The 18,844-nt window shown below is 50.8% G+C and overlaps 1 protein-coding gene and 1 long non-coding RNA gene across 2 annotated transcripts in view; one reads left to right on the forward strand and one right to left on the reverse strand.

Annotated features, from left to right (window-relative positions):
• NPAS3 (neuronal PAS domain protein 3) overlaps positions 1–18,844 on the reverse strand; it is a 1,515,755-nt gene that overhangs the window by 588,107 nt on the left and 908,804 nt on the right. The window contains exon 5 of the mRNA XM_078659389.1: positions 2,304–2,393. Within this exon, the coding sequence (XP_078515515.1) occupies positions 2,304–2,393 (90 nt within the window). The remainder of the gene's footprint in view (positions 1–2,303; positions 2,394–18,844) is intronic.
• On the forward strand, positions 4,799–15,283 carry LOC144780834 (uncharacterized). The gene is made up of 3 exons (XR_013600782.1): positions 4,799–4,822; positions 14,763–14,828; positions 15,224–15,283. It is a non-coding gene; the product is annotated as an uncharacterized LOC144780834 (long non-coding RNA).

Consider the following 18,844-nt stretch of genomic DNA (forward strand, 5'->3'; position numbering starts at 1 on the left):
AGAATGTTATCCGTTTTCTGGAGGTTTATCTTTCACAGAACAATTTCTTTTAGTGTTAAGGTGCTATGCAAAATTGTCACAATTGCCACAATAGACACTGCATGCACACAAAGGCGATAAAGCAAAACACGCACAACCGTCACAAACTTTAACAGAAAACATTGGAAAGGTAGGAAAGAAAACGTCCTAACATTCATCTTACATTTCTTTCGATAAAAACTTGGATTTGATGGGAAACGTTCGCAGACGTCACAAAGAATGACAAATTGACGTCATTGCTCATGTCACCATGACCCTTCTTTTCTAGGGGGTGTTAGTGATCATCAGTGTGATGGGGCTTTTGTGACGTAGTTCATCGCGCTCCTGTGCAGTCTTCAGACAGACACTAACGTCAGCACCCAACTCCCTTTTAACTTTTTTATGAACCCTCTGAAGATTCGCTATGGGGATGCTTCTAACCCCAGGTTATTCCAATTAATGAACCCTCCTCACCTGAACAGAGGAAGCACAAGGTGTTGGCTGACCCTACGCGCTCTAATGTTTACTAACTCAGAAGTAAATCTTACTGATCAGTAATGAATGGATTCGTGCTTCCCTCCTTCTGTCCCATGTTGGTTCCTCTGTCGCCTTCTCCCAGCATTACTACAACTCTGCCTGAACCCGGCGCTGTCATTGACACTCTAGGCCTTATTATTAAGCCTGGGTGTAGTTCGCAGAGTTCCGCTATGCGGAATTCCGCAAAGTTAAAAAAAAAGATGCCGTGCTACATGGAGCTCCGCAAGCAACGGAGTGCGTTAGAAAAATGCAGTTTTCAGCGCTGGGTGTTTGTCCGCGCTGTGAAATTATAGTGACCGGCACCATGCACAGTGCAAGCGGGCGCTCTTTCCTTTCCGCTGCTCAAGTAGATTTTCTATTCAAACAGCAGCTTTCTCAACGAGAGTGGTCGCGAGCATACGCGCCTACCCGCATTGAGAAATCCGACTGCCCGCATTGGGAAATCTGTCTGGGAGGTTGATTTCCCTCGCTAGCACTTGCCAACTTGGCGTTGACAAGTGCAATTGAGGAAAATTCTCGCTGGGAGATGGATTTTCCTCACTTGTGCTCGCCAACTTGATTCTGATGAGCGCGAGTGAGGTAAAAACCCCTGCTCCGCTGAGCGGAGTTTTTCATAACTCCGCGAGGTCCGCATAATGCAGAGTGCGGAAAACTCCACAAACTCTTCGAGTGGAGCGGAGTTCACCGCCCAGACTTACTTATTAGGATTTGGGATGTTAATTCCCACCTGTGCGTAACCTCTATTTAGCACTGAGTTACAATTACGAGTTGCTAAGTAATTAATGCATCCGGTAGCTATCCGATGTATTAAACAACCTTTGTTAAAATTTGGCAAGTGAAAGCTGTTGAAACTTATTGGGGGAGAAGCCTAGAGTATTTACTGTATCATGTGGATTTTGGTGTGTTAAACACAACAACCTGCATATAGCCAACAATTCATAAGGTGGTGTTTGTCACACTCGATAAATAGCGTATCTCATAGTATGGCTATTTCTCATGTGCGATAAATAGCATCTAAGCTTGTAACCAGCCCGATGTTTGATCTTAGCCCCTTCGCTGCGGGGGTTAATCCCCCGCTGTGCTGGGGAGGAGGGGGTCGCGCACAGCGCCCCCATGCTCATGACGAGCTGAGCTCGTCATGAGCTCCGGCGCTCCGGTGCTCATTGGTCACAGCTGTATTACCTCCCATGGAACGCTCAGCACAGGAGGGGAATTCCCCCCGCACCTGAGAGTTCTACGGCTCATGACGAGCTCAGCTCAGCTCGTCATGAGCACCAGAGTGCCGTGGCTCATGACGAGCTCAGCTCATCATGAGCCTCGAAGAGGTTAAGCAGGGTTAGCTCTGGACCACTGCGAGTCTGCATATATCATTGATACTCAAAGTACGGCCTGCGGGGCGCATGCGGCCGTCCTCACCTTCACACGTGGCCCCCTGGTCAACCGCAGATTCCATGGCTTATATCTTGTTCGGTGGGGCCACAGCACCCTGGCTTCGGGATTCAGGATAGCCTAACCCCCCCCCTGAGGTGGCACTCGCCACTGTGAGCCTACGTCAGACCTCCCGACTGAAGAAAGAACAGCGCTATACACCAGCTCTAGCGCCCTCTGTCGTCTCTGTGTGAAGAAACATAGACAAGCGACACGTGACACCGAGCCCTTCTGTCCCACCCCATGATTCCTGGGAAACTCTACCCAATGAGAGCAGCCAGTGACTGCCCGCCAACTGCGCACGCGCCTCGAGGACTTACCTGGGACAGACCTAGGTAGATAGACACCGTCTCCGAGATGTACAAAAACTTCCCTTCTTGATTCAGAGCAAAAACAAATCCATCCAGGGACTGTGGGGAAAAGAAAGACCAGGGTGAGTGGAGACACACGGGAACGTGACGGTACATTGGGGGAAGTGACATCATATCAGGGGAAGTGACGTGAAACCGGTGAAGTGACACCAGGGAATGGAATGTTACTTCAGGCAATGTGACATTATGAACAATACCCCAGTCAGAGCAGCAGACACACGGCAACGTGACGATACATTGGAGGAAGTGACATCATATCAGGGGAAGTGACGTGACACCAGGGGAAGTGACGTGACACCGGGGGAAGTGACGTGACACCGGGGAATGGAATGTTACTTCAGACAATGTGACATTATAAACAATAACCCAGTCAAAGCAGGAGACACGTGGCAACGTGACGGTACATTGGAGGAAGTGACATCATATCAGGGGAAGTGACGTGACACCGGGGAATGGAATGTTACTTCAGACAATGTGACATTATAAACAATAACCCAGTCAGAGCAGCAGACACACGGCAACGTGACGATACATTGGAGGAAGTGACATCATATCAGGGGAAGTGACGTGACACCAGGGGAAGTGACGTGACACCGGGGGAAGTGACATGACACCGGGGAATGGAATGTTACTTCAGACAATGTGACATTATAAACAATAACCCAGTCAAAGCAGGAGACACGTGGCAACGTGACGGTACATTGGAGGAAGTGACATCATATCAGGGAAAGGGACAATAAACCAGTGAATGTGACATTATAAAACATACTTTAGTCAGAGCAGAAGACACAAGGGAACGTGACGCGAAATTGGGGAAATTGACGTCATATCAAGGAAAGTGACGGTAAACCAGAACATGTGACGTCACACCAGGAAAAGTTACATTACAATAGAGAATGTCACATCATATGATGGAATGTGACATTGCATCGGGGAATGCGACATTACACCAGGGAATATGACATTACATCACACAATTTGCCATCACATCAGGGAACGTGACATTACACCATGGACAGAGACCTTCTACCACTGAATCTGACGTTACACCAGGGGGTGTTTAACCACAAAAAGCGACATTATAAATAGGCTGGGGAGTCATTTTAACTACGCTGCATTCATTGGAGTACTTTTGGTAATTGTGCGCTACTTTTTGACGCAGAATTGCAAATATTAGAAAGATTACAACCGCTCGCGTAATTAAGAGTAAGTTGGAGGAAAAATCCTATAGCGGGATCACATCTAGCGAGCGCGAGGGGCCGCCCACGCTGCGGAGTGCTATTTTCCACAAAATGCATGCTTGGATTTTGGAATCGCTAAATGCCGGGAGTAACGCTACTATTCATGTTTTGTTACGTTTACGACTATTTCCAGGCACCAAATGAATCCTTTGTCCATTTTGGATGTGAGGGTTCATTCTTGGGGTGAGAAAATAGTGCTAAATGCAGAATTACTCTCCATGCATACTCCTGCATAATGTCACAGACATTTTATCTAATTCATGTAATTACTAACCCTGAGCATAATACTATAGTACAGTACAAATATAGCAACTAAATCAACAACACCCTCAGATGCTTTGAAAAAAGCAATTTTACGTGCTTAAAAGCAGATAACCAATTCACAAAAGTGAACTTTTACAATGATACCATTAGGCAATGGGAGAGGTGATGATTTTGCCCCCCCCTAACCTGGGGGGGGGGGGGGACCAAGCAGATGCCTTAAACACAAAGAGCATAAACAAAAAGCACATTTTGTTGAACTTCGGTGGTGGTCCCAACCTCTTAGGACCACCCCAAGCACAGTTATTGGGAAAAAAACAATCCCAACCAAAGGCCCTGCAAAGCATTATGGGACGAGATTAACAGTGGGCAGTGAATATTATAGTATCCAATATCAAAATAATTCTACAAAGAGCTGCAGTTTAACCCGTCATTACTAGGTGTCCCTCACGAGTCAAATGCAAAAGCGTTGAAACCCTTTCATCAAGCATTTGACTCGTGAGGGACACCTAGTAACGACTAGTGGAACTGCAGCTTGTTTCAATGCTTTTGCATTTGACTGGTGAGGGACACCTAGTAACCACCAGTTGAACTCCAGCTCTTTGTATATTGCCTTTTCTCTGTCTTGATAGGCCCGAGAGACGACGCTGCAGCGCCTCGAAGCCCACGAGACACAGTTTGCTCAACGGGTGCTCGGATACTGGCCAGGAATTGGGGAGGGGCGTTTGCAGTCGATTTGGCTATCTATCAACTATTATTTAAATTAATTGCGATTCCCCCAATGGGTCAGCTTAGTTATTTGTAATGTACTAGAATATAATTGAGAAAGATGTTTGCTTGGTCATAAACACGTTTTGTTTTATTTCTTTTTTTCACAGGTGCTGAAAGGGTTACTCCTGATGAAGGAATAAAGAGCTCGTGGAATGTGCAGAGGCCATATTTGAGAATAATGTGAAACAAGCTTCAGTGTGTAAAAATCTATTCATAGACGAAATGATTAATAAATAATTATTGGAAATATATGTCCATATTTGTTTAATAAAGGTACAGAAAGTATGCTATTCCTAATTACGAGACAAGGGAAAACTAGGGGAACCGGTTTTGCATGATCATGAGATGTAAGAGGGCAGGGATTCCTTCTCTTGGAATTTGGGGTCCTCACACACCCGGCTGGATGTCCTGCTTCATCATCGGGCTGCTCCTCATCAGGTCGGCGCTGCAATACCCAACGGGCTCCCTATGAGGGAATCTTTGGCAGAGATCTTTTATTCCAAATTGCCGTTTGGTGCCGTGTGGTCGAGGGTCCTTACCAGTGTAGATGAGTGAGTGGAGGTGCGTCACCTTAAGGAAGTTTAAAAAAGGTTTGGAAGTACCAATGAAAACAATTTTAATCAATAGGTCTCCCATCCTGATTAAAAGAGACAACGGCGCATGTCTGAGGTTATGTCTCAGGTCGGGCGCTCTATTGTGTGTTAACGTGTTTCTCGCCTTGCAGTCAATCGATCTGGTGGCGATTCGTCAGGACCTTATAAAATCAAATACAACTACACACGGGTGGTTATGTGGTGTAAACTACCTCTGTAAACCAGCCGAACACATACTCTGTGTGGTACCTGATAGAACGTGACTGACGGGAACCCTCCCGATCCCGGCAGAAGTGGGTAGGTCAGGCAGCCTGTTGCTGATTCCGCAAACTACATAGGGAAATTCCTTGCATGAATTATTCCACCATATACCTCTTTTTTCCACTAGAATTTATGCCTCTTTATCTCACTAATTGCTCCCCACCATCTGCAACCACCAACCCCCATGATGCACCGGAGTGATGATTCCAGCACAGCCCGGAGTGTCACCACGCAGTGACATCGATGCCAGGATGAACACTCGACCTATTAAGACGTTCAGCCATAAAGGCTGGTGTTTCCTTCCCAGAAGCTCCAGAAAGATATAGGGCTTGGACCAATAGGCTTCTAGTAGCAGCCTCACAAGCCCCGCAGGAGCTCAGGTGCACGGAGCGGTCTCGGGTGCACGGAGCGGCCTCGGGTGCACAGAGTGGCCTCTGGTGCACGGAGCTGCCTCAGGTGCACGGAGCGGCCTCGGGTGCACGGAGCGGCCTCCGGTGCATGGAGCGGCCTCGGGTGCACGGAGCGGCCTCGGGTGCACGGAGCAGCTTCGGGTGCACGGAGCGGCCTCGGGGGCATGGAGCGGCCTCTGGTGCACGGAGCGGCCTCAGGTGCACGGAGCGGCCTCGGGTGCACGGAGCGGCCTCCGGTGCATGGAGCGGCCTCGGGTGCACGGAGCGGCCTCGGGTGCACGGAGCGGCTTCGGGTGCACGGAGCGGCCTCAGGGGCATGGAGCGGCCTCTGGTGCACGGAGCGGCTTCCGGTGCACGGAGCAGCCTCCGGTGCACGGAGCGGCCTCCGGTGCACGGAGCGGCCTCCGGTGCACGGAGCGGCCTCCGGTGCACGGAGCGGCTGTTCATCAGAACTGATAACTTGAATGCCACAAGAAACTGAAGACCTGGCTCTTCTCTTAGCCCCGGCTCTGGCTGGTCCAAGACTGTTCCTGCTTCAGCACCAGGATGCCCGCCTGGGTGAGGGGCGTGCTGTACAAATACACTCAAGATAACAGGGAGCGGGCTCCTGTCGGGCCAGAGTACAGGCTCCTGATGGACCATGCCTCCGGCTCCTGTCGGGCCAAGGTACAGGCTCCTGATAGACCATGCCTCCAGCTCCTGAGGGACCACGCTGCCAGCTCCTGTTGTGGCAGGGTACAGGCTCCTGTCAGGTCAGGATGCATGCATCTGTCTGGCCAGGATGCAGGTGTCTATGGGGCCAGGGTGCTGACTCCTGTTAGGCCAGGGTGCAGGCTCCTTTTGGGCCATGGTTCAGGCTCCTGTGGTGCCGGCTCCTGTTGGGCCAGGGTGCAGGCGTCAGTCGGGAAAAGGTCCTGGAGCCTGTCGGGCCAAGATGCATGCTCCTGTCAGACCGGGTGCAGGCACCTGTCAGGCTAGGGGCAGGCTTCTTTTGGGCCAGGGTGCAGGTGCCTGTTGGGCCAAGGTACTAGTTCCTGTTGGGCCAGTGGACGAGCTCCTGTCGGGCCAGGGGACGGGCTCCTGTCGGGCCAGGGTGCATGCTGCATTCAGGCCCGGGGGTGAGCTCCTGACAGGCCAGGGGGGCCGAGCTCCTGTCAGGCCAGGAGGCGAGCTCCTGTCAGGCCAGGGGGCGAGCTCCTGTTGAGCCAGGGTGCTGGCTCCTGTCGGGCCAGGGTGCTGGCTCCTGTCGGGCCAGGGTGCGGGCTCCTGTCAGACCAGGGGGCGAGCTCCTGTCAGGCCAGGTTGCAGGCTCCTGTCGGGCCAGGGTCAGGCTCCTGTCGGGGCAGGGGGGCGAGCTCCTGTCAGGCCAGGGGGCGAGCTCCTGTCGAGCCAGGGGGTGAGCGCCTGTCAGGCCAGGGGGCGAGCTCCTGTCGGGCCAGGGGGCGAGCTCCTGTCGGGCCAGGGGGTGAGCTCCTGTCGGGCCAGGGTGCTGGCTCCTGTCGGGCCAGGGTGCAAGCTCCTGTCAGACCAGGGGGCGAGCACCTGTCAGGCCAGGGTGCGGGCTCCTGTCAGGCCAGGGTGCTGGCTCCTGTCGGGCCAGGGTGCAGGCTCCTGTCGGGGCAGGGGGCGTGCTCCTGTCAGGCCAGGGGGCGAGCTCATGTTGAGCCAGGGGGTTGAGGTTCCGTTAATCCTGAACCCGTTTCATAAAGGTCATGGTTTTGCTACGAATTTGATATTAGCGAACCGTAACCAGTTAGTACGGCAAGCCTGAGTGTTCTCGTTACGTTACAGCGATGGATTCACTACGCATTTAGGGATTCGTTCTGAACCCTCGGGTTCCATTTTGTAATACGGCAGCCATTTTGTGGTTGCCCTCACATAGGCCGATGACTGCGGCCGAACGAGTCTTTAGCACACGTACACTTTAGCTGACTTCTGAATGACCTGAGCGAACGGACCCTCTTGCCTGAAGCCAAACTTGTTAGGCCAGTTCCTTTCTCAGTAGCTGATCAAGATTGAGGATCAAGGCACAGGACATCGTAAAACTTTATTGCACACAAATATGTCTTATCTTTCTCACACCTGTTTCTGCTCCTTTCTTTATGGTCCATTTACGATGGGGATGTGCCCGTTTTTATTATGGGTTCGATCGACCTATCTGATGAAGAATGTTGGGTTCGACCAATGATCGATCATGGGCTGGGTAACTGAAAAGTGGGTTTTACCGTCATGCGATACCTCTGATCTGGATACATGTGATTGGACAGATTGTAAATGTAAGGTATTTGCCTGGAATGAGATTTTTGGCATAAAAGGGATGACTTGCTTTGTAAAATGGAGCAGTCTCCTGAGAACTCATACCGTGTTGACTTCTAGGACAGCCAATAAATTCGATCTTTGACGTCACCAAGAAGTTTCCGTGTCTCTGTGTTTGAAGACAGGTGATACCCGGAGACTTTGGGCGTGACCCCTGACGCCGCCGGGTCTTAAATAACCCGGTTCTTCATTGTGAGCTCCTGTCGGGCCAGGGGGCGAGCTCCTGTCGGGCCAGGGGGCGAGCTCCTGTCGGGCCAGGGGGCGAGCTCCTGTCGGGACAAGGGGCAAGCTCCTGTCAGGCCAGGGGGCGAGCTCCTGTCAGGCCAGGGGGCGAGCTCCTGTCGGGCCAGGGGGCGAGCTCCTGTCGGGCCAGGTGTCGAGCTCCTGTCAGACCAGGGGGTGAGCTCCTGTCGGGCCAGGGGGCGAGCTCCTGTCAGACCAGGGGTCGAGCTCCTGTCAGACCAGGGGGTGAGCTCCTGTCAGGCCAGGGTGCTGGCTCCTGTCGGGCCAGGGTGGAGGCTCCTGTCGGGGCAGGGGGCGAGCTCCTGTCAGGCCAGGGGGCGAGCTCCTGTTGAGCCAGGGGGTGAGCTCCTGTCAGGCCAGGGGGCGAGCTCCTGTCGGGCCAGGGGGCCAGCTCCTGTCGGGCCAGGGGGCGAGCTCCCGTCGGGCCAAGGGGCGAGCTCCTGTCAGGCCAGGTGGCGATTCCTGTCTGGCCCGGGGGCAAGCTCCTGTCAGGCCAGGGGGCGAGCTCCTGTCGGGCCAGGGGGCGAGCTCCTGTCAGACCAGGAGGCGAGCTCCTGTCGGGCCAGGGGGGGAGCTCTTGTCGGGCCAGGGAGCGAGCTCCTGTCGGGCCAGGGGGTGAGCTCCTGTCGGGCCAGGGGGCGAGCTCCTGTCAGACCAGGGGGCGAGCTCCTGTCGGGCCAGGGGGGGAGCTCCTGTCGGGCCAGGGAGCGAGCTCCTGTCGGGCCAGGGGGCGAGCTCCTGTCGGGCCCGGGGGCGAGCTCCTGTCTGGCCAGTGGGCGAGCTACTGTCGGGCCAGGGGGCGAGCTCCTGTCGGGCCAGGATGCAGGTGCCTGTCAGACCAGGGGGCGAGCTCCTGTCAGACCAGGAGGCGAGCTCCTGTCAGACCAGGAGGCGAGCTCCTGTCGGGCCAGGGAGCGAGCTCCTGTCGGGCCAGGGGGTGAGCTCCTGTCGGGCCAGGGGGCGAGCTCCTGTCAGACCAGGGGGCGAGCTCCTGTCGGGCCAGGGGGGGAGCTCCTGTCGGGCCAGGAAACGAGCTCCTGTCGGGCCAGGGGGCGAGCTCCTGTCGGGCCCGGGGGCGAGCTCCTGTCTAGCCAGGGGGCGAGCTACTGTCGGGCCAGGGGGCGAGCTCCTGTCGGGCCAGGATGGAGGTGCCTGTCAGACCAGGGGTCGAGCTCCTGTCGGGCCAGGATGCAGGTGCCTGTCAGACCAGGGGTCGAGCTCCTGTCGGGCCAGGGGGCGAGCTCCTGTCGGGCCCGGGGGCGAGCTCCTATCGGGCCAGGATGCAGGTGCCTGTCAGACCAGGGGTCGAGCTCCTGTCGGGCCTGACTTAGAGGAAGCTTCAAGTCGGAAACAAACAGTTGGTGGAGAGCGCGCGCACAGGACGCACACAGCGTTAATTTATATTTATGAATTAATAAAAATGCAAATCCAGCCGCCAACTTCCGAGGTGGAAACATTTCAACGCGCTCACCGTCTGTGGCGGAGCATAAATCACAGTATTTCGTGGAGCGATGATTAGCCGAAGCCATTTCATTTTTAATGTGGGTCACGTGACGGTGGAGACGTGTCCTTTCGAGGCGCATCCCAGGTATGTCTGCTCCCCCCGAGGGGGCAATCAGGCAAGGCAGAAACCAAGGGTGAGGGGCAGAGTACCAGGGGTGAGGGGCAGAAACCAGGGGTGAGGGGCAGAGAACCAGGGGTGAGGGGCAGATAACCAGGGGTGAGGGGCAAAAAACCAGGGGTGAGGGGCAAAGAACCAGATGAGGGGCAAAGAACCAGGGGTGAGGGGCAAAGAACAAGGGGTGAGGGGCAAAGAACCAGCGGTGCGGGGCAAAATACCAGGGGTTAGGGGACAGGGGTGAGGAGCCAGCCAGGGGTGAATAACAAAGAACCATGGATGAGGGGCAAAGAACCAGGGGTCGAGGCAAAATACCAGGGGTGAGGGGCCAGCCAGGGGTGAATAACAAACAACCATGGGTGAGGGGCAAAGAACTAGGGGCGTGGGGTAAAATACCAGGGGTGAGGGGCCAGCCAGGGGTGTAGAACAAAGAAGCAGGGGTGAGTGACTAGGGGCGAGGCACCAGCCTGGGCTGAGAAGCAACGAACCAGGGATGAGGGGCAAAGAACCAGGGGTGAGGGGCAAAGAACAAGGGGTGAGGGGCAAAGAACAAGGGGTGAGGGGCAAAGAACCAGCGGTGCGGGGCAAAATACCAGGGGTTAGGGGACAGGGGTGAGGAGCCAGCCAGGGGTGAATAACAAAGAACCATGGGTGAGGGGCAAAGAACCAGGGGTCGAGGCAAAATACCAGGGGTGAGGGGCCAGCCAGGGGTGAATAACAAACAACCATGGGTGAGGGGCAAAGAACTAGGGGCGTGGGGTAAAATACCAGGGGTGAGGGGCCAGCCAGGGGTGTAGAACAAAGAAGCAGGGGTGAGTGACTAGGGGCGAGGCACCAGCCTGGGCTGAGAAGCAACGAACCAGGGATGAGGGGCAAAGAACCAGGGCTGAAGAACAAAGAACCAGGGGTGAGGGGCAAAGAACAAGGGGTGAGGGGCAAAGAACAAGGGGTGAGGGACCCGTCAGGGGCGAGGCACCAGCCAGGGGTGAGACGGAAAGAACCAGGGGTGAGGGTCGAGCCAGGAATGAAGGACAAAGAACCAGGGATGAGGCACCAGCATGGGGTGATGGGCAAATAACCAGGGGCGAGGTACCAGGGGTGAGGGACTAGCCAGGGGTGAAGGGCAAAGAACCAGGGGTGAGGGACTAGCCAGGGGTGAAGGGCAAAGAACCAGGGGTGAGGGTCCAGAGGCGAGGGACTAGCCAGGGGTGAAGGGCAAATAACCAGGGGCGAGGGACTAGCCAGGGGTGGGTCTTTCGCCTGTAACTTCTCAGTGGGAGTGACCCGCCACACCCGTTGCCGTCCTTGCGCATCACCTCACTGGCCAGTCAGTGGAAGACTCCGGTCGGGCCCACTCAGGCCGGAAAGCCACAAAGCGATGTATCTACCCTCAGTTGAGCCGGAAGGGGCAAGACACGGAGCGGACTCTCCGTCGGCTCCGCTGGCTTCTTCTCTGGGGAACGTGTTCCCGCTCAGCCCCGCCTAATTCCAACTTGGCAACACGCGGGGCTCTCCCTTTCCTCACAGGAGCCCCGCCCACAGCCAGGCTTAGCCTTTGCCTGGCTTCCGGCTGCTGTTCCTGGCTTGTTTCTGATCAAGGCCGTGGGCCCCGCCCACAACCAGGCCCGAATGCTGCCTGACTTCCAGCGGCTTCCTGGCCACGGCGCTCGTTACGAGCGAAGTTGGAGCCCTCTTCTCGAGCTCGGAAAATATCATTAAACAACTTCTGGTGTGCGGCACAGCACTGAGGGGCACAGCCAGGACAAAGTGCTCCTCATGCTCCAGGGCAGAATGTAAAGCCCAGTGCTCACCAGGCGCTGCTGCGGCATGAGCCCACGCCAGGGGCTCAACACATTAGAACCCTGCAGCGCTCCAAGCCCGAGTCCAGGGCAAGTACAATAGAGCACTCTGCCCCGGGCTAAGTCTCAAAATTCCCGTAGGGCAGGGCTGGGCACAGGCAGGTCAGCACGTAGGGCCTGCCAGCAGAAGACAGCAGCTGGGTCCCACGGTGGTACCTCCAGGCAGTATCTCCTGTTCCAAGTCCGATCAGTTCAGCAGACAGGGGGTCACAGCCCCAATATTTATACCACCACGTGTCTTTGTTTTTCCCCCTGGCACAGGGCTGTGTGCCCAACTCAAACCAGTTCTGGGGGCACTTACACCCATCCTTTCAAGTGCGCAACAATCCCCACTGCTTGTGTAGGCCCTGACCCCAGACACACCACAGGGGGGCGGAGCCATCATTGTGGAAGGTAGGTAAAGCCCTATTCAGGTTCAGGTGCTACTCCTCCCACTACTCCAAATGCAGATCAGGCCTATTCAGCCTATCACTGACTCACCCAGACCCTCTGGAGCTACTGCACCTCCTCAGCCCCTCTCACTCTAAGGCCGGACAGTCAGCACACAACAGGCAGGCACAAAGGCACATAGCAGACAGAAATGCCCACAAATGGTTAAGCAGTGTATATTACAACACCAATCGCGCATACGTTGCAAGGTTGAAAACGCACCATTGGTGGAACACTATTTAAAGTTTAAACATACAGAGAAACAAATGCAATGGTGGGTAATAGAACTGGTGAAACCAACCATCAGACAGAAACATGTAGAGAAGGCATTGACCCTCAAGGAGAACCGTTGGATAGATATTGCCAACAGCATCAAAAATGGACTAAATTCAGCCACAGAGTGGCGTGCACTGGCCTGCCTTACCTGAACAATAGTTCAAAAACCTATATCATGAGTTCAAACCATTTAATCGATTCGGGAAAGAGCAATAACATTAATATGTAGCGGTCACTCAATTATATCTATAAGATATCATCTGCAGGAGCAGAGTGTGGTATACATGGCACTATTGAACAGTAATGGACGTAGACTTAAGTTAGGCTGTGAGCACACTTACAAGTGACAGTCAAGTTTCGATATGACTGGATAAAGTTATTTTTTCCAATGTACTAAGAACTGTGAGAGTGTCATGCCACAGAATTGGTTAGAGAATGCAGCGATGAATTGATAAAGCTTTATGTATTTGAATGATGTTGAATTATCATAATGCACAAAGTCTTAGCAGCCAAGTATGATACAAGTTTGTACATTTAACACCATGTTACAGCACTGTTTTGATAAAACAGTGTAGAATTGATAAAGTCTCTTGTATCTGAACAGTGTTGAACAGTCAAAATGCACAAAGTCTTATCAGCCAAGTATAAGTTTGTACATCAAACACCAGTTACTATTTTTCCATGAGTATGTTAAAAGTTTTTTAAGCTTAATTACTGTGTTTGTTTTATATACGGAAATAATGTCGAAACTAGCTTAAAATGTGAGCGCTATAACAAAGCGACAGTAAAGACAGACCAGATGAGGTAATATCACTAAGTTTCTAATAAAAACATCAGGCCTTCTATTTTGAAAGACGCAAGTTTAAAACGACCCTAAATTTAATCGTAATGATCAGCAGTATATGCTTATTCGGATGTATTGCCGAATAAAATTCGACAAAAAATTAGGCAATATTGCAGAGCATTATAAAATGGAAAAAGAAACAATGTAGGAACGATCCTTTGAAATTGACGCCTTAATCCGTTTACCAAAGAATTAATAATCTCTAATAAGGTTTTTAGCCATCTCAAGATGGCCGCCCATGACACAATGTTCCTCTTGAGAATCATTCTCCATACGCAGCTATAAATACTATTCAAATAGAAAGGGAACAGTTAATCTCGCGAGACCACGTCGGGTTCGAGAGAGTTGGCTTTGCTGTGAGTCAAGATACAGCAAGGAAGTAACCGGTAAAACCTGATAAACTGGATAAGGTCGGTTATTGTATTTGTTAGATAACCGCCGCCTAGTTTAAAATAAATTGCAGAAAAGTAGATAAGCTGTTGTAAGCAGTCATATCTGCAGTTAAACCTACTCTTTAAGGCGCCGTAATAATCTTTTTTTTAAAACGGGAGACTTCGTATAATCCTGTCTTCGATACTACAAAGGATAATCAAGGTGGATTTAAAAAACCGTTATGAAATTGTAGAGCACTATGCTCTGTGGTCAGATTAGATTATTATATTCTCGAGCATACCTAACTTTGAAAAACGCCAGACTTTGCATCTTCGTCTATTGATACTATTTAAGGAAAGTAACGGTGGATACAAAAGACTGACTGCATTATTGCATTCTCCAGCACGCTTAACTTTGAAAAACGCCAGACTTTATATCCCCGTTAAAGGAAAGTAAAGGTGGATACAAAAGACTGACGATATTAAATTCATGTAATTGCCAAATAACATGCGCTTTTGTTATACAATCAAGTAACAGCGGTCATCTTTGGACATCCGGGAATACGCCTAGCGCCATTTTCGCAAATCCAACAAAAGGTGTAAAAAGGGTGTTTTTTTAATTAAATAGAAAGCAACCAACTAAATGTAGCCGGCAGTTACAGATATTTAGCAGCCCTTAAAGAAGAAAAAGTTTCTCTTTAAAAAATATAGCAGTAAGTTACAGTCAATACTACAAGGACACTTATTCTTGTCTCTCAGGTTCTAAGAAATTAAATAGACAAAACAGGTAACTAATTCATCTATCAAAATTTGGCTACATGATGGAGTGTAGGAAAAGAATTTCCCTCGATCTTCCATATGACAAGAAGGTAGTTTATTCTTTTAAGTAATGTTCCTGAATTACTGCCTTTTTAGATCTAAGAATCGTGAAGACAGAGGCACACTCGTTACGAGTTGGTAACACCATAGAGAATTTTCCAGGTAAACAGTCTGAGATAATACATTTAAATGTCTAATGATGAAAGGAACTAAGTCCAATTAGGGAAATTTAGGTTCATCATTTGCTTTAATCTTTCAGGAAATTTGGTGTAACAAAAGAAAATGTTAGAATGAAGTTTGCATAAATCAATAAAGTTTGTTTGTGATATCACAAAACCCATTCTGAATAGAAGATGGTTTTAATAAGAATCCATTGGATACTGTGGTTCAAACATTCTAGATATAGATAGTTGATACTAAGCATCATCTATGTAGTAATAGATATCTCAAGACTCCATATGAGTCAGATTTCTGTTTTGCACACAGGCTATTATTAAAATTTTTATGTATAAATTATTATGTAAAGGATAACATCGTCAACATTGTATCTTTTCCAGGGGGTCACATTTCTATGCAATTATTGAATGTCCTGAAGATGGTATTAAGGAGTCAACAACTATAAGACCGAAAGGTCGACCAAATTGTCCAGATCCTTTTCGTTTTGATTTAATCTACGCAACGTCATTTCTTCTGTGTAACATAAGAGTCGTTGATGATAACTATGCAGGACTGGACTTCAGTTCAGATGGATTAATGGAGTGATTGATTTGATTCCTGTTCATTTCAAATATTTAGTATATTTAATTTTAATTATTTAACTGTACCCTTCAAAATACATTAAAAAAATCAATTTTTTCATAAAATCAACTTCCCGTGTAGCAATTTCTTTCATTTTATTGATTTGTTTGTTCGTCTTGAATAGTGAGACTCAAATAATAGCAAACAGATACCATTTGGGTTGGATAGAGAACAAGAATTGATTAACTTATATGTCTATAATCTGTGAGTGATTCAGATAAAACAAATTCCCTTGCTGGCACACCGTCTTCTATAATCACTTCTAAAAGTGGCATTTCAAAAAAAGTAAAAATACATCTGTGAACACCAGTACGCAGCATTTATCACCACTATTCCAAACATACCAAACTTGATTACGCTACTCCTCTCATGTCAGAAATTACCACAGAAACATACATCAGGGAATCCCAAATGCATTCCTTTAAGAAGGCAGCCTCACAGCAGTGAGAAACCAATAGGCTGTGTGTCACTACCAGGACATGCCACACAATTAAGGCACATGTCCTACCTTTTGCCTACACAGCACCCTGCCCATAGGGCTAGCTAGGCCCTACCTTAGAGCTGACTGGTATGTAGTAAAAGGGGAGTCACAGACGTGGCACCCAATTTATGTGCCACGTCACAACGGCAGTAAACTGCGTGCGCAGGCCCTGCAGTGGCAGAGGCCTGAGACAGGTTTGAAAGGCTACTTTGGTGGGTGGCACAAGCATCGCTGCAAGCCCACCAGTAGCATTTCATTTACTGGCCCTGGGTATGTATATGAGATACCACTTTACAAGTGACTGATTGGAAAATTAAATATGCCAAACAGGTGTAGACCAATCTTACCAAGTTTACCACAGAGAGCACACGCACTTTAGCACTGGACAACAGTGATAAAGTGCCTATAGTCCTAAAACCACTAACAACAGGTCAGAAAAAAATACCGGAGGAAGGCAAAATGTTCTGGGATGACCAGGCAAAAAGGGCCAAGTCCTAGGTGCGCCATTACGACAATTTGCTACTAAGGGCCCTTTACTACTGCCAAAAAATGTGAACACTGGTTAATCAAAATGCTTGCTTGTTTCATTTTCTCTGTTGCAAACTGCTAATGAGAACCAAGTCTGTATTCTTTCAAATCAAGGACACGAGAGCACGCAGCATTCAAATGTCATGAATACAAAATGCATGTTTTCTGAAAAGAATGCATCTGGTAAATTTATTGCAAACTTCAGGCCTGCGGGGGCGTAAAGTTGCCAGGTCCCTCCATGTATGCCAAGCACCATGTTTTAATCACTCTATTTAAAATAAATAAATAATGTGTTAACAGTGACTTTTAAGTCCAAACAAAGTAGTTGGTTAAATAAACCCTGGGTATGGTTAAAAAGTAGTGAGTACTCACAGCTCATTCTAACAGGGTTACAGAGCTGTAAGTAGTGAGATTGTGCACTACATGGTGTCCCAACGAGGCCAGGAGAGTAGAGTTAGCATGCAGAGTACACTGACTTGTAAACTACATGTACTCAATTCAGAGAGAGGCCAAGGAGTGGATGGGCTCATGGACCGACTTATTCCACCACCAAATAAAGTGATTTTATTCCAAGGGCTTAACGAGCTTCGTCATCCCCCCCATCCCCCCCTCCGTTCTTAAACCCAAACGTGATTTCTCTGCAGTGGGACAGAAGATTTAGTGGGCACGTGGCGGGCATGACATCTGCACGATCCTAGCACTGAGCATGACATACAGTATCCATCTGTGCCTGTCTGTCCCTCTGTCTTTCATCTCTGCAGGTATGTGTTGTCTGTGACTACATGTATGGCTGGATGCACCTATTTCCTCTGTGTGTGGCCGGGGCACGGGTGTCTGTATGTTGATGTGCATGTAACCTGTATGGGTCTGCACGCATGAGTGCATGTGTCTGTTAGTCTCACTGACCTTGTTGTCGTGTGTCTGAGTGCATGTGTCTGTATGTCTGTCTGTGGGAGTCTGTTGTCCTGTCTGCATGAGTGCATGTGTCTGTATGTCTGTTGGTCTGTCTTCAGGAGCCTATTAACGTGTGCATGAGTGCATAGGTCTGTCTGTGTGTCTATTTGTCTTTGTGTATGGGGGAGGTAGGTACGTTGGCCTGTACACAGACGTGATGTGTCTGTGTGTCTGTCTGGTCGTCCGTTGGACCTGCTGGTGTTTACGCATGGTTCCTGGAGCTTGCACGTGGTGCATGTATGTGTGCTTTGCATGTGAACGTGTGCTGTGGCAGCCTGCACGTTCATACGTGTGCACGCGCATTGCTTTTCTCTGCCTTTCTCTGCCTCTTGCTCTGCCCATCCCCTTTGGTATCGCTTTGTTCGCCCTAAGTGTGGCAGGGCATGCTCAGACGTGGGTCCCTTGCTCACTTTGCCACTGGATTCAAGATAGCCTGGCTGATGAGGATTATGAATCCGAAACCGGTCCCAGCATGCTTGTTTCCGGTCCAGGGAAGACATGGCTTGGCAGTTTGGGCTGGACTGTTCCCACAAGGCACAGGGTCAGACTGATTTGCATATAGCCATGTCTGAACTGGGGTGGCTGAGTGAACTAAAGAATGGTGATGGATTAAACCCAGATCAGTTGACTGGGGGTGAGTGTTTGATTTGCTCAAGCGCTCCGTCCATCATCCCCTTTGGTATCACTCAGCCAATGGCAGCCTCTCCAGGCAGCTGACGGCTTTAGAGCGCTGCGCAGTCCCGGGGGCCCTTCCTAAGCCAAGGGCCCTTCTCCTGTTCAATCAGTGTCGGCTCAGCCTTCAGATGGCGGCCTGGCCAGTGGCCCGAGCTTCCGTCGGACACTGAGGCCTAGAGCCGAGGCTTAGCCCGTCCTGAGCGCGGGCCCGGATCAGTGGCCCGAGGGACTCAGAGCCGCGCGCAATTCCTGGGGAGCAAGCCTTCTCGGGCAAAGCCTGCAAATCCAGGGGTTCATGCCTGCCTTTTGGGGTGATGGTGGCTCCGCGAGCCTCGCCTCGTCCTCCTGATTCCGAGATGAATGCACCCCTCGTACCGGCTGCACCCCCCACCCCTGCACCCCTCGTCCCTGCTCCCTGTGGCCTGAGACACAAGATGGTGAAAGCAGGAGCTGGCCGGGTGGAGCGGGGTAGCTGAGAGTGGCGGCTCCTACGCAAAGGCGGAGAAGCGTCACCCCACTGCTAATAGAGCAGTGAAAAGGGGAAAAGAAAAGGATAATAACAAGGTTATTATCGTTTTATTTTTGGATGCTGCGGGCGGGGTGGGTCTGGGGGCTCAGGGTGGGAGGAGGAGAGGCCTGTGTGCTAAGTGCGCATGACCGATTGGCCGTTTTCGGCTTGCCAAGCAGTCATGTACAACTTGCATATTACCCACCAGACTGTAATGGACAACCTGGAGGGGGA

The sequence above is a fragment of the Lissotriton helveticus genome, chromosome 9 (assembly GCF_964261635.1).
Source record: "Lissotriton helveticus chromosome 9, aLisHel1.1, whole genome shotgun sequence".
In the NCBI taxonomy this organism is placed as follows: Eukaryota; Metazoa; Chordata; class Amphibia; order Caudata; family Salamandridae; genus Lissotriton; species Lissotriton helveticus.